Below are 15785 nucleotides of genomic sequence, written 5' to 3'. Positions count from 1 at the left end.
GTGAAACACCGCGGTGAAACGCCTTGAGAAAATGACTCCAAAACTCCCAGAAGACCTCATACAAGACAGGTAACTTTCATTGCTGGCCCATACCTATTCGTTAACGTACTTTACTTGGCCTCAGCACAATTGTATTTCTTCCCCCTACTGTACTCGGTATAATTGCTACCCTATTGCTCGACTCCACAGAATTGTTAATATTCCCCCTTCCTCATACTTTAAAAACTGCTCTCGACTCCACAGCATAACTATAAGCTTCCTTCTCTACACTCTTGCACAATTGTTCTCTTACTGCACAACCCAAAATGGCACTCCTGCACCACAGCCTTATCACTCTTCTGCTCGCTTTCTACTTAACCAGCTTAAAAAGTAAGACAACTGCTCAGCCTTTCCTCTTCCCAATCCCCATCCACTACTCCTCAACTCGCAACTTCATGACCAAACCCCCAATAATGCAACACAGGGTCCTCCAGAACCACTCAGAACCCAAACCACCTGTTATCCCAGTTCTCATAGCGTCTCGCAGAACTACCAGACCCTACATCAAAAAAGACTGAGTGCTAAATAACTGTTCCCTCTCTCACCTCACCACCAAAGTCCCACCAGCTTATTCCAACCTCAGGGGCTGCTACCTGAATATAAGATCCATGAAGAACAAATTCCTACTAATCTATGACTGGCTGACTGACAACAGCTCCAACTTCATACTACTGACAGAGATTTGGCTACTCTCTGATGATGACATCATCATCCAAGAATGCCTACCCTCCAACTACAAAATCCTATCCCTAGCAAGAGAAAGAGGCAAGGGCAGAGGTCTAGCCATAATCTTCAAAGACCACTTAATCTGCACCATGCTAAGCTCTAAATCCTCCACATACCTAGAAATCTTATCCCTAAAGTTAACCTCGGAACCACTAGCCAATGCCCTAATGATCACTCTAACCTACATCCCCCCTAAAAAATGGTCCGCAGCAAAAGAGGAATTTTATGAATTCCTATTAACCAACTCACTAACAGACCCTCTCAACCTCCTTAGTGGAGACTTAAATTTACACTTAGAACAACCTAACCAACCTGAGATCTCAGAATTCTGGTCCGTTCTAGCCGCACTAGACTTTCCCAAACCACCTCCAGTAATAACCCACAAGAAAGGCCACCAATTAGACCTGGTAACTTTGTCCTCAAAACACTCGACAAATCCCAACATAACATGGAGATCAGAAACTTGGTCTGACTCTCTATGGTCAGACCACAAAATGTGCAACTTCGAATTAGATTGGCAATTGAAGACAACCTCAACCACAACGAAAGAAAAGATCAGATCAACTCCACTTCACACCAGTAGAGGCAAGATTAACCCTACTGAATTCTGGTTGCACTATGACATCACTCATAACCAAGATGAGGAAAACAATTTATGTACTCCTGGATCAAAACCAGCACCCGCATACTAAACGAAATAGAAAAAAAGAAGGAAGAGACCTAGATACCTAACAGGCTGGTTTGACCCAGAGCTCCTAGAGATAAAAGAGAGAATTAAGAAAGCTAGAAAGAAAATGGTCAAAACTAGGAACCCCAGAGACTAGAAATGCCTGGCACCAAAAGCTGATAAGCTATAAAATCTCAGCCAAAGAAAAGAAAAGAATCTTCTATGCCAACATAATTGGTAACACTTCTATAACAGCAGCAAAATTTTCAGACTGGTCCATGACTTATATGACATTTAATCTCACACAAACCTGACAGAAGATTCCACAGTGACAGCCGACAACCTGGCAAACTTTTTCAACACCAAAGTAAATAACTTAAGACACTCTATAACGGATTCTCCAGACTCCCACTGGGACTACTCCATTCCACAAGACCTAGTCGCCGCTAAAGCAGACATGAGCTGGTCCAACTTTAGTGAGACTGATTGGCAAACATTTAACAAATTCTACAACAAATACGTCAAATCATACTGCAGATTGGATACTTGCCCTCCAGATGTAATGAAAGCAGCCCCAATCATCTTCAAAGCCAAACTACTCAACTGGGTCAACCTACAACTAACCGTAGGAATATTCCCAAAAAACTTAGGTCAAATTGTAACAACACCCATTAAAAAGAACAACAAAGAACCACCCAACAACCTAACCAATTTCAGACCTATCGCAAACATCCCTCTCGCGGTCAAAATAATGGAAGGGATAGTAAATGCTGAACTAAACTCATATTTAAACAAATTCAACATACTGCACAACAACCAGTCAGGCTTCAGACCTGGTCACAGCACCGAAACAATCATGGCCTCGCAACTTAACCACCTTTACTCCCTTCTCACCCAAGGTACCAGTGCCATGATCCTACAACTGGACCTAAATAGCGCCTTTGACCTAGTAGATCACACCATTCTTTTGAACTGCCTAGAAACCACAGGCATCACAGGCTACGCTCACAATTGGTTCCAGGGATTCCTCAGGAACAGATTCTACCAGGTATTCAAAGATGACAAACTTTCCCATAGCTGGAATAACAACTGCGGATTACCTCAGGGTTCCCCCCTATCCCCAACCCTCTTTAATATCTACCTCTTTAATATCTACCTGCTACAAAGCCTAGGGCTCACCTTCTACATCTATGCAGATGACATTACTGTAGTGATTCTGCTAACCGCCCTAAGTCACAATTCACCAACTCCTTAACCAACATCCTAAATCAAATAGAGCGCTGGATGATGGCCTTCAAACTGAAACTCAACACAGAAAAAACCAAATTCTTCCTGGCATCACCCAACAGAAAGATAAAAGAAAATACAATTTACCTACAGAGCCGAGAATACAAAATTGACCAAACCATAAAGATTCTGGGGGTAACACTTGACAAACACCTAACCCTGGAAAACCACACAAACCTATTGTTTAAAAAATGTATTTCGGTTCTATGGAAACTTCGCACTATTAAAAAATTCTTCGATGAAAAGTCCTTCCCTTTACTAGTACAATCATCCATCTTAAGCACCCTAGATTACTGTAACATCATATACCTAGGAGCTTATAAAAAGAATCTCAACAAGCTGAGATTAATTCAGAACACCGCGATCCGACTAATCCATGGTTTAAAAAAATGGGAACATATTACCCCTTATTATCAGAAACTCCACTGGTTACCCGCAGAATCCAGAGTCCTCTTCAAGTTTGCTTGTTTTTGTTACAAAGCTGTCTTTGGGATTCTTCCAGCTTACCTAATCTCCCAGTTCTCCCCCAACGAGTCCAACAAGAGCACTCGCAGAACAAACCTATTTAATTACCCCTCCTTGAAATCTTACCAATACAAGTTTCAAGTTTATTATAACATTTGATTAATCGCTTATTCCGAATTCTAAGCGATGTACAAAGTAATAAAATTACAAAAGTACAAAATAAGGGGAGACAAACTTAAAAGAAATGTATTATAGCCACTGATACATAATAATGATTAAAATTACAAATATAAACAACAAGTTTCGTAGCTACTAATACATAATAAATTAAGATAGACATACATTGATAAAAAAAGAAACAAGAGGAAAACTCAGGATGAAATACAATTTAAATATAAAAGTAGAACAATCAAGGTAAAAACAATAGGATGGGAAATAAAAGATAGAAGTAGTAAAAAAAAAATAAAAAAATTTCAGAGCCAAAAGCAGTTCAATTAAACATTGAATGCATCTTGAAAAAGAAGACTCTTTAATTTACTCTTAAATATTCCAAGATTCTTTTAATCTCTTAGGTGAATTGGAAGAGAATTCCAGGATTGAGGAGCCGTGACAGAAAAAATAGTCTGCCGCCTTGTGTTAATTACTTTAAGAGAGGGAATGACCAACAAATTTTGGTCACTTGACCTCAGAAGTCTAGGCGATGTGTATGGAATTAAAACCCTATAAATAAAGGCTGGGATTTTAGATGCTAGAGATTTAAAAGTGAGAAGGCATAGTTTATACATAATGCGGTGAGTGACAGGAAGCCAATGAGCTTTCTCAAGTAAGGGAGAGACGTGATCGAATTTTTTGGCTTTCGTAATGAGTTTAATTGAGGCATTCTGAATAATTTGCAGACGTCTAATTTCCTTTTGAGAAAGTCCTTTAAACAGAGCATTACAGTAGTCAATTTTAGAAATGACTAGTGAGTGAACTAGAATATTTAGAGATTTTGAACATAAGAATTTAGATATGGAACAAATCTGACATAATCTATAAAAAGTGGTTTTAACTACATGACTAATATGATCGTGATAAGATAATTTGTCGTCAAAAATTATTCCCAAGATCCTGATTTTATGAACAAAAAGTTTCTAGATAGAATGTTATCATTCCAGGCAGCTAGGCTAAACACATGGCTTGGAAAACCCATACTTGAGGCCACTACATACGCAAACTTTAGAAAATCCCTGAAAACTCGATTGTTTAACAAATTCTAAATTTCCATACCCAATTCTTCCTTGCCACGACCCTCTTCCACACCTCACCCCCCAATCCAAGGTCCGAAACTAACTTATACTTTCCACCTTGAATCTCATGTACTGACATAATGTATCTTTATTGTAACCCACCTGCACCCCATGTACTGACAAAATGTATCTTTATTGTAACCCACCTGTATCCCATGCACTGACAAAATGCATCTTTATAGTAAACCACTTGTATTGTAATCCACTTGTATCCCATGTACTGACAAAATGTATCTTTATTGTAAACCACTTGCATCTCATGTAGTGACTAAACGTATCTTTATTGTAAACCGTTTGTATCCCATGTACTGTCAAAATGTATCTTTATTGTAAACCGTTTCGAACTTCACGGTATAGCGGTATATAAGAAATAAATTATTATTATTATTATTATTATTATTGTGCATATCCTGAAAACCTGACCTGGCTCCGGCTCTCGAGGACTGGAATTGCCTACCCCTGCTCTAGAGGAAAGGAGGGACAGGGTAGATATGATACAGATGGTTACATACTTGAAAGGTATTAATATAGAAACAAATCTTTTCCAGAGAAGGGGAAATGGTAAAACTAGAGAAGATGAATAGAGGTTGCGGGTAAGCAGACTTAGGAGTAATGTTAAGAAATTCATTTTCTTAGAGAAGGTGGGTTGATGCCTGGAATGCCTTCTCAAGTGAGATGGTAGAGATGAAAACGATGAAGGAATTAAAAAAAAACAACAACCCAGAATGAACACAGAAGATCTCCAATTATAAAACAAAAGGTATAACACAAAACTTCAATTGTTGCATGTGCGTTCGATGTGTCAAATGGAGTTTAGATGGCGATGCCAGTTGTGAAGAACTAAGGGAGTAGGGGGTATTAGATGCTGTGGATGGGCCTTTATCTGCTGTCAAGTTTCTATGCTACTGGGTAGAATTGTACAGTCTGTGTCCCATCAGCTTGGGACGGAAACTCAAGTAATTTGGAACATGAGGACAGTGCTGGACAGACTTTTACGGTCTGTATCTCGCAAATGATGATGGTTTGGATAGGCTGAAGTGAGTTTTGATGGCAACTCCAGTAGTTGGAACTTAAGGCAATACCGGGCAGACTTCTATAATCTATGCCCCTGAAATGTCAAAGAAAGACAATTTTTTTCAATTTTATTTGGAATTTAAACCATTTCAGAAGAAAACACCACATTGCATACTAAAAGAAAGACAATTTAATCATGAATCAATAGTGTGTGTAACTGTTGGGCAGACTGGATGGAACATTCAGGTTTTTATCTGCCGTCATTTACTATGTTACTATTTACTGAAGCATTTTTAAAAATGATAATGTCAGATGATAATTTGCACATGTGAAAAGTATAATTGTTCATTAAAGTCTTTTAAGAACATAAGAATTGCCACTGCTGAGTCAGACCAGTGGTCCATCATGCCCAGCAGTCCGCTCACACGGCGGCCCTCTGGTCTAAGACCAGCACCCTAACTGAGACTAGCTCTACCAGCGCACGTTCTTGTTCAGCAGAAACTTGTCTAACTTTGTCTTGAATCCTTGGAGGGTGTTTTCCCCTATAACAGCCTCTGGAAGAGCGTTCCAGCTTTCTACCACTCTCTGGGTGAAGAAGAACTTCCTTACGTTCGTACGGAATCTATCCTCTTTCAACTTTAGAGAGTGCCCTCTTGTTCTCCCTACCTTGGAGAGGGTGAGCAACCTGTCCTTATCTACTAAGTCTATCCCCTTCAGTACCTTGAATGTTTGTTTCGATCATGTCCCCTCTCAATCTCCTCTGTTCAAGGGAGAAGAGACCCATTTTCTCTAATCTTTAAGGATGGAAATAACAGATGACAACTTGCATATATTTTGTAATAATATAAACTCTCCATAATTATCTGTTGAATCTTTTGGGTTTTTTTTTGGTTATGGCCTAGTTTTTTGGAATATATATATATTTTTATTGTCATCTGCCTAGTGTTTTGGATAACACAGGCAATAAATATTTTTAATAAGTAAACTTATTCAGTGCAATTTTGTTGCTTATTGATTATACTAATGTTTCCCCATACTGTCTGTTAAGATGTCATTTGTCCCCTTGTTTTACAGTTCAATTTAATGTATATATTTCCGACAAACTATCATGTTGTTTGTAACATAGTAACATAGTAGTAGTCTGCCCAACTTGATTCAATTTAAATTTTTTAAATTTTTCCTTCTTAGCTATTTCTGGGCAAGAATCTAAAGCTGGTACTGTGCTTGGCTTCCAACTGCCGAAATCTCCATCAAAACCGACTCCAGCCCATCTACACCCTCCTAGCCATTGAAGCCCTCTCCAGCCCATCCTCCCCCAAACGGCCATATACAGACACAGACCATGCAAGTCTGCCCAGTACTGGCCTTAGTTCAATATTTTATGATTCTAGATCCTCTGTGTTCATCCCACTCTTCTTTGAACTCAGTCACCATTTTCTTCTCCATCACCTCTCTCGGGAGGGCATTCCAGGCATCCACCACCCTCCCCATAAAGTAGAATTTCCTAACATTGCTCTTGAATCTACCACTCCTCAACCTCAAATTATGTCCTCTGGTTTTACCATTTTCCTTTCTCTGGAAAATATTTTGTTCTACGTTAATACCCTTCAAGTATTTGAACGTCTGAATCATATCTCCCCTGTCCCTCCTTTTCTCTAGGGTATATATATTCAGGGCTTCCAGTCTTTCCTCATACGTCTTCTGGCGCGAACCTCCTATCATTTTCGTCACCCTCCTCTGAACCGCTTCAAGTCTTCTTACGTCCTTCGCCAGATACGGTCTCCAAAACTGAACACAACACTCCAAGTAGGGCCTCACCAATGACCTGTACAGGAGCATCAACACCTTCTTCCTTCTACTGGCTACACCTCTCTTTATACAGCCCAGCATCCTTCTGGCAGCTGCCACCACCTTGTCACACTGTTTTTTTGCCTTTAGATCTTCAGACACTATCACCCAAGGTCCCTCGCCCCGTCCGTGCATATTAAGATTACGTTTATCTATATCCATATTTACTTCATGGATTGTATTCATGCTTGTAGTGGGTCATTTTAATATTGTTAGCTTGTTAAGAAAACTGAAAGCTTTATGTCAAGTTGTATCTGCTATATACTGCCGAGGGTGAATCTCTATAAAGGCAGTTAATACTTTCCAAAAAGTAAATGTAACAATAATCTTACCTTTATTCTTTTCTTTAGCTCTTTTACTTTCAGCTTGTAATTCTGCTTTTTAGTCTGAATTTCCTTCCATTTTGCCAAACGTGAGGGAAAGAGGCGATCAGCGATATCATTTTCATCAGTTTCCAGATGTAGCACAATGTCAGGATATAGTCCCCGTTCCACAACGTACTGAACCTCGTCTGGTATGCTTGGAAACCCATCAAGTATAAACCCTGTGGAGCTAGCAAAAAAGGCCAAACATTATTTCATTACTGACATTCCAGTCTTTTTGTGTTTTTCTCCGAAACCCTTTTGATAAGCTAAAGTTGTACCAGGTAAGGTTCTTGTCATTTGGATGTGCCTGTTGATATTTTGAGGCTCATGCTTGCAATTGGATGTGTATAGTGTCACGTGCTATATGGATGTATCATCTATCTGCCAATAATCAGCTGCACTATCCAGGTAATACTGCTGAATATCCTTATAGGGTCCACACAAAAAAAACAAAAAATAAAAGCCCACGAAAAGCAAAAGAAATACAAGAGTGTGGATGGAAAAGCACACATCAGCCAGGCATATATTCACAACATCGTCTCAATGATGAATGATTCTTTCAAATATACTTTAGGATATAAAATGATTAGACCCGACAGGGTCCTTGTTTCAGCTCGAAAAGCCTGCCCCAAAGGTATATGTAGTGTCTAGAGAAAATATGCATAAATATTTTTGAGTCATAAATAAAAACATGCAATAAAAAAGGGGATTGGAAAAGCAATAACAATCATGGTAAAACTTTCATCTTAAGCACTGTGATCCGCCTCCACCATGACAACTATAGGGAGCACCAATTATTTAAGTCTATCCTTATTTGACCAAACAGAACCTCATAGTTGCAAGGGTACATCTGAGCAAGGTCTCTAGTTATTTGAACCCCTAGATATTTAATTTGGGAGGGGCCTACTTAAATAGGAAAGCTAGTTTAAAGGTCTCCCTCCTCAGACTGCATTATGGTGATAACCAAAAAGCATAGTTACTTACCGTAACAGGTGTTATCCAGGGACAGCAGGCAGATATTCTCTACATGTGGGTGACATCATCTACGGAGCCCCCTAGCGGACGTTCTCACAAGCAGACTTGCTTGAAGATCTTCAAGCTTGTGAGTGGACCGCGCATGCGCGAGTACTTCTCCCGCCTGACCTAGGGCATGCGTCTCCTCAGCGTGGCCTCAGTTCAGATAGCTGGCAAAGAAGCCAACCCAGGGAGGTGGGTGGGTTGCGAGAATATCTGCTTGCTGTCCCTGGATAACATCTGTTATGGTAAATAACTGTGCTTTATCCCAGGACAAGGAGGCAGCATATTCTCTATATGTGGGAGACCTCCAAGCTAACCATAATGGGATGGTGGGAGAGTTGGCAATTTAGGAGAATGGATTTTGCAAAACTGACTGGCCAAAATGGCCGTCCCGCCTGGAGAAAGCATCCAGACAGTAGTGAGAGGTGAAAGTATGAAACGAGGACCAAGTGGCAATCTTGCAGATTTCCACAATTGGAATCGAGCGTTGGAAAGCAACAGACGCCGCCATCGCTCTGACCCTGTGGCCCGTGACTCGACCCGGCAGGGAGAGACCAGCCTGAGCGTAACAGAAAGAGATACAAGCGGCTAACCAGTTAGAAATGTTCCGTTTAGAAACAGAGCGCCCCAAGCGATTAGGATTGAAAGAGATGAACAGCTGTGGAGCAGTACGATGAGCAGCAGTACGCTTCAGGTAGAAAGCCGGCGCATGCTTACAGTCAAGGGAATACAGAGCCACCTCTCCAGGATGAGAATGGGGCTTTGGAAAAAAACACAGGAAGAACAATGGATTGGTTGATGTGAAAATCCAAAACAACCTTAGGCAAGAATTTAGGATGAGTACAGAGAACCACCTTATCATGATGGAAGACAGTGAAAGGTGGGTCCGCCACCAAGGCCTGAAGCTCATTGACCCGATGGGCAGAAGTAAGGGCAATAAGAAACACAACCTTCCAAGTGAGAAACTTCAAATGAGCCCACGCCAGCGGTTCAAAAGGAGGCTTCATCAAGTGAGCAAGGACCACGTTGAGATCCTAAACCACAGGAGGAGGTTTCAGAGGCAAATGAACGTGAAAAAGGCCCTTCATGAAGCAGGAAACCACAGGATGAACAGAGAGAGGTTTGCCATTAATGGGCTGATGAAAAGCAGCAATGGCACTAAGGTGGACTTGAATCAATGAGGACTTGAGTTCAGCACCAGATAAGTGTAGTAGTCCAGGGCGGACGATAAGGAGGCAGACTGCGGGTCTAGGCGCAGCTGAGCACACCAAGTAGAAAAACGGGTCCACTTTTGATAGTAACACAGGTGAGTGGACTCTTTCCGAGAGGCCTCCATGACATCCAGCACCGACAGGGAGAACTGGAATGAGGGCATTAAGTATCGAGGAACCAAGCTGTTAAGTACTGCAGGTTGGAATGAAGTAGAGATCCCAGAGAAGGAAAAACAGGCAGAAGAAGAGGCTCTCTGGAACTGAGCTGCAACAGAAGGGAGAACCAAGGCTGTCGGGGCCACCGAGGAGCTATCAGAATCATGGTGGCATGCATGGACTTGAGCATGACGAGAGTCTTCAGAATCAGAGGGAATGGAGGAAACGCATACAGAAACAGGTTTGTCCAATCCAGAAGGAAGGCATACGCCTCGATCCTGTGAGGGGCATAGGCCCTGGAGCAGAAGCAGGGCAACTTGTGATTGAGGGGGGACGTGAACAGATCGACATCCGGAGTCCCCCAACAAGCAAACGCCTGATGCAGGGTCAAGGAATGGAGAGACCACTCGTGAGGCTGCAGCAGATGACTCAACCTGTCCGCCAGGCAATTCTGCTGGTCCTGAATGTAGACTGCTCGAAGGAAAATGTTGCGGCGTATGGCCCAATCCCAGAGCCGCAGCGCCTCCTGGCACAGGGACCAAGACCCCGTGCCCCCTTGTTTGTTGATATAATACATGGCGACCTGGTTGTCCGTGCAAACCAGCACATGGTCGCGAAGCAGGTGACAAAAAGCTTTCAGAGCTTGGAACACCGCCCGAAGCTCCAGCAGATTGATGTGACAAAGGCGGTTGGCACTGGACCAAAGACCCTGCGTGCGAAGACCGTCCAGATGAGCTCCCCAAACAAGGGCCGACGAGTCCGTCATGAGGACCTTCTGCGGGGGAGGAGGATGAAACAGAAAACCTCTGGAAAGATTGGAAGAAAGCATCCACCAACGGAGAGACTGTTTCAACAAAGAAGTCACGACAATGAGTTGAGAAACAGGATCCCAATCCTGGTGCCATTGAGAGGCCAGGGTCCACTGAGGGATGCGGACGTGAAGTCTGGCAAAAGGAGTCACATGAACTGTGGAGGCCATGCGGCTAAGCAGGACCATCATGAGCCAAGCCAGGACCGAGGACAGGAGGGACGCCCGCTGACACAAGCAGACAATGGCCTCCCGACGAGGCCGAGGAAAGAAAGAGCGGAGGCGAACCGTGTCCAGGACCGCTCCCATAAACTCGAGAGACTGGGACAGACAGAGGTGAGACTTGGGAAAGTTCACCTCGAATCCCAGACTCTGGAGGAGCAAAATGGTTTGGTTAGTCGCTCGCAGAACCTCCAGGCGAGAGGACGCTTTGATCAACCAGTCGTCGAGGTAGGGAAACACCTGCAGCCCTCGGAGATGCAGGGCTGCTGCTACCAGTACCAGGCACTTTGTGAAAACCCTTGGAGAGGCTGCCAGGCCAAAGGGAAGAACACGGTATTGGAGGTGGAGATCCCCCACCCGGAATCTCAGATACCGGTGAGAGGCCGGATGGATCGGAATGTGTGTGTAAGCCTCCAACGAGCACAGCCAGTCCCCTTCGTCCATCAGGGAATACAACGTAGAAAGGGTGAGCATTCTGAACCTTTCCTTGACTAGAAATTTGTTCAGAGCCCGGAGACCCAGGATTGGACCCAGATCTCCCGTTTTCTTGGGTACTAGAAAGTACCAGGAATAAAACCCCGTATTCCACTGATCTGGAGGGACCTCCTCAACCACCCATAGGCGAAGGAGGTCCTGAGATTCCTGCAGAAGAAGGGGCAGTTGAGACCCCATGGAAGGAAACTCTTTTGGTGGATGGTCCAGGGGTATGCGACTAAAGTGAAGGGACAATGGAAAGAACCCAACTGTCGGAGGCAAGACTTTCCCACTGAGGATAGAAATGATGGAGACGACCCCCGATTGGAAGGGGGGAAGGCTCCAGAAGGAAGGGAGCCAGCGGGCTCGGATAGGAATTGTCAAAAAGACGGCCCAGGCTTCGCCGGAGCTGGGGGCTGGGCCTTAGCAGGATGCTGATGCTGCTGCTGTTGCAGTGGTCATTTTGAAGGTGGCCGAGAGAAAGCAGGAGTAGATTTCTGCGGGTACCTCCGAAGAAGAAAGTTTGTATTGCCAAGCTGGAGGAGTCTTCGGCTAAAGTCTCACGAGAGAGGCAAAAGACCGTTCATGTTCCGAGAGGCGCTTGGTGGCTGCCTCAATGGAATCATCAAAGAGCTCATGTCCCACGTAAGGGAGATTGGCCAGACGATCCTGGAGGTTGGGGTCCATATCCACAATCCTGAGCCAGGCGAGGCGACGCATAGTGATCACAAAAGCCGTGACTCTCTAGGACAACTCAAAAGCATCGTAAGCCGCCTGAAACATATAGAGGCGGAGCTTGGAGAGCGTCTCCTCGAGAAGACGGAACTCCTGACGCTGAGAAGCCGGCGCGTCCATCTGGAATGAGTGGAGGGTGTCCACACAAAACTTGAGATAGGACGTGAAGGTAAAATTATAGTTGAGGACATGGTTCGCCATCATTGAGTTCTGATAAAGACAGCGACCAAACTTGTCCATCGTACGTCCCTCCTGGCCTGGAGGGACCGCGGCGTACACCTTTGAGGGGTTGGACTTTTTCAAGGAAGACTCTACCACTAAGGATTGGTGGGAAAGCTGAGAATTTTCAAAGCCCTTGACCGGGATCATCTGGTAACGGGACTCCATCTTGGAGGGAATGGCAGTAACATAGTAACATAGTAGATGACGGCAGATAAAGACCCGAATGGTCCATCCAGTCTGCCCAACCTGATTCAATTTAAAAATTTTTATTTTTTATTTTTTTTCTTCTTAGCTATTTCTGGGCAAGAATCCAAAGCTTTACCCGGTACTATGCTTGGGTTCCACCTGCCGAAATCTCTGTTAAGACTTACTCCATCCCATCTACACCCTCCCAGCCATTGAAGCCCTCCCCTGTCCATCCTCTACCAAACGGCCATACACAGACACAGACCGTGCAAGTCTGCCCAGTAACTGGCCTTAGTTCAATATTTAATATTATTTTCTGATTCTAAATCTTCTGTGTTCATCCCACTTTCTTTGAACTCAGTCACAGTTTTACTCTCCACCACCTCTCTCGGGAGCGCATTCCAGGCATCCGCTACCCTCTCCGTAAAGTAGAATTTCCTAACATTGCCCCTGAATCTACCACCCCTCAACCTCAAATTATGTCCTCTGGTTTTACCATTTTCCTTTCTCTGGAAAAGATTTTGTTCTACGTTAATACCCTTTAAGTATTTGAAAGTCTGAATCATATCTCCCCTGTCTCTCCTTTCCTCTAGGGTATACATATTCAGGGCTTCCAGTCTCTCCTCATACGTCTTCTGGTGCAAGCCTCCTATCATTTTCGTCGCCCTCCTCTGGACCGCCTCAAGTCTTCTTACGTCTTTCGCCAGATACGGTCTCCAAAACTGAACACAATACTCCAAGTGGGGCCTCACCAATGACCTGTACAGGGGCATCAACACCTTCTTCCTTCTACTGACTACGCCTCTCTTTATACAGCCCAGAATCCTTCTGGCAGCAGCCACTGCCTTGTCACACTGTTTTTTCGCCTTTAGATCTTCAGACACTATCACCCAAGGTCCCTCTCCCCGTCTGTGCATATCAGCTTCTCTCCTCCCAGCATATACGGTTCCTTCCTATTATTAATCCCCAAATGCATTACTCTGCATTTCTTTGCATTGAATTTTAGTTGCCAGGCATTAGACCACTCCTCTAACTTTTGCAGATCCTTTTTCATATTCTCCACTCCCTCTTCGGTGTCTACTCTGTTACAAATCTTGGTATCATCTGCAAAAAGGCACACTTTTCCTTCTAACCCTTCAGCAATGTCACTTACATACATATTGAACAGGATTGGCCCCAGCACCGAACCTTGAGGGACTCCACTAGTCACCTTTCCTTCCTTCGAGCAACTTCCATTAACCACCACCCTCTGGCGTCTGTCCGACAGCCAGTTTCTGACCCAGTTCACCACTTTGGGTCCTAACTTCAGCCTTTCAAGTTTGTTCAACAGCCTCCTATGAGGAACTGTATCAAAGGCTTTGCTGAAATCCAAGGAAATTACATCTAGCATATGTCCTCGATCCAGCTCTCTGGTTACCCAATCAAAAAATTCAATCAGGTTCGTTTGGCACGATTTACCTTTTGTAAAGCCATGTTGCCTCGGATCCTGTAGTCCATTAGATTCAAGGAAATACACTATCCTTTCTTTCAGCAACACTTCCATTATTTTTCCAACAACTGAAGTGAGGCTCACCGGCCTGTAGTTTCCTGCTTCATCCCTGTGAATAGGGACCACATCCGCTCTCCTCCAATCCCCAGGAATCACTCCCGTCTCCAGAGATTTGTTGAACAAGTCTTTAATAGGACTCGCCAGAACCTCTCTGAGCTCCCTTAGTATCCTGGGATGGATCCCGTCTGGTCCCATCGCTTTGCCCACCTTCAGTTTTTCAAGTTGCTCATAAACACCCTCCTCCGTGAACGGCGCAGAATCTACTCCATTTTCTCGTGTAACTTTGCTAGACAATCTCGGTCCTTCTCCAGGATTTTCTTCTGTGAACACAGAACAGAAGTATTTGTTTAGCACATTTGCTTTCTCCTCATCACTCTCCACATATTTGTTCCCAGCATCTTTTAGCCTAGCAATTCCATTTTTTATCTTCCTCCAGGTTCTGGAGAAATGTCTGCCGGAGAACCTGATGCAGCAGCAAACACAACGCCTCACAGGGTGGATGAGAAACACCCATCTCCACCAGGTATTCCTGGGTATAACGGGACTCAGATTGGAGATCCAATTGCAGGGCCTTACCCATATCAGAAATGAAACAAGTAAAGGAGGAGTTTCTAGAAGAAGATTCATCCCCCTGAGGTGACTCAGAGCGAGATCTGGGGGCAGCAGAGAAATAATAATAATAATAATAACTTTATTTTTATATACCGCCATACCACAGACAATTCTAAGCGGTTTACAAGGGAAGAGACTGTATACAGACAGCGACTTTACAGAGAACTTTCAAAATTACATTGGCATGCTAAGTTTAGTCAGATTTATCTGGAAGTGTTTTGGAAGTACATCAGGTTGAAGTGGGGTCAGAGAAATTTGTCAAAGAGATAAGTTTTTATTGACTTTCTAAATGTTTGGTATGAAAGTGATTTGAGATGAAGTTGGTTAAACATTTGCTCCATTTGCCTGCTTGGAATGATAGTGTTCTATCGAGGTATCTCTTGTAGGTGCAGCCCTTTAGGGATGGAAAAGCGAACAAGTAGGTATTGCGTGTATTAGTTGTGCCTGGGAATTCGAATTGGTGAGACAGTTAGGATGGGGATGAACCTATCATGGTTTTGAAGCAAAGGCAAGTAAACTTAAAAATGACCCTTGCTTCAGCCAGTGTAGTTTTTTGTAATATGGGCTTACAATGACATCAAACAGATTATCCTCAAGTACTGGCCGATAGTCCAATATCATCCGGTGTTTCAGGGGAGACCCAAGTTTGCATTTTCCAGGGCCCCCAATCTAGGGGAAAAATTGAAATATAGAAAGGAGAGGTATGACTTCCATAATTTGCAGCCTCATAAAGCGTGCAGCAAATGTCGCTTATGCCAATATGTTTGGAAATCCCTAATGGCAACGGCAGGACATTTAAATTACAATCTGGCACCAACTGCGATTCGACAGGAGTAGTGTATTGTATCAAATGCCCATGTAAAAAATTTTACATTGGGCAAACGTCTCGTAAG

The 15785-nt window shown here is 43.5% G+C and overlaps 1 protein-coding gene across 1 annotated transcript in view; it reads right to left on the bottom strand.

Moving 5' to 3' along the window:
• AK9 (adenylate kinase 9) overlaps positions 1-15785 on the bottom strand; it is a 1007389-nt gene that overhangs the window by 257499 nt on the left and 734105 nt on the right. Inside the window, exon 29 of the mRNA XM_033936269.1 lies at positions 7668-7887. Coding sequence (XP_033792160.1) covers positions 7668-7887 — 220 coding nt within the window. The remainder of the gene's footprint in view (positions 1-7667; positions 7888-15785) is intronic.

This window comes from Geotrypetes seraphini, chromosome 3 (assembly GCF_902459505.1).
Source record: "Geotrypetes seraphini chromosome 3, aGeoSer1.1, whole genome shotgun sequence".
Taxonomy (NCBI): Eukaryota; Metazoa; Chordata; class Amphibia; order Gymnophiona; family Dermophiidae; genus Geotrypetes; species Geotrypetes seraphini.
This window is presented reverse-complemented; position numbering and strand designations above follow the sequence as displayed.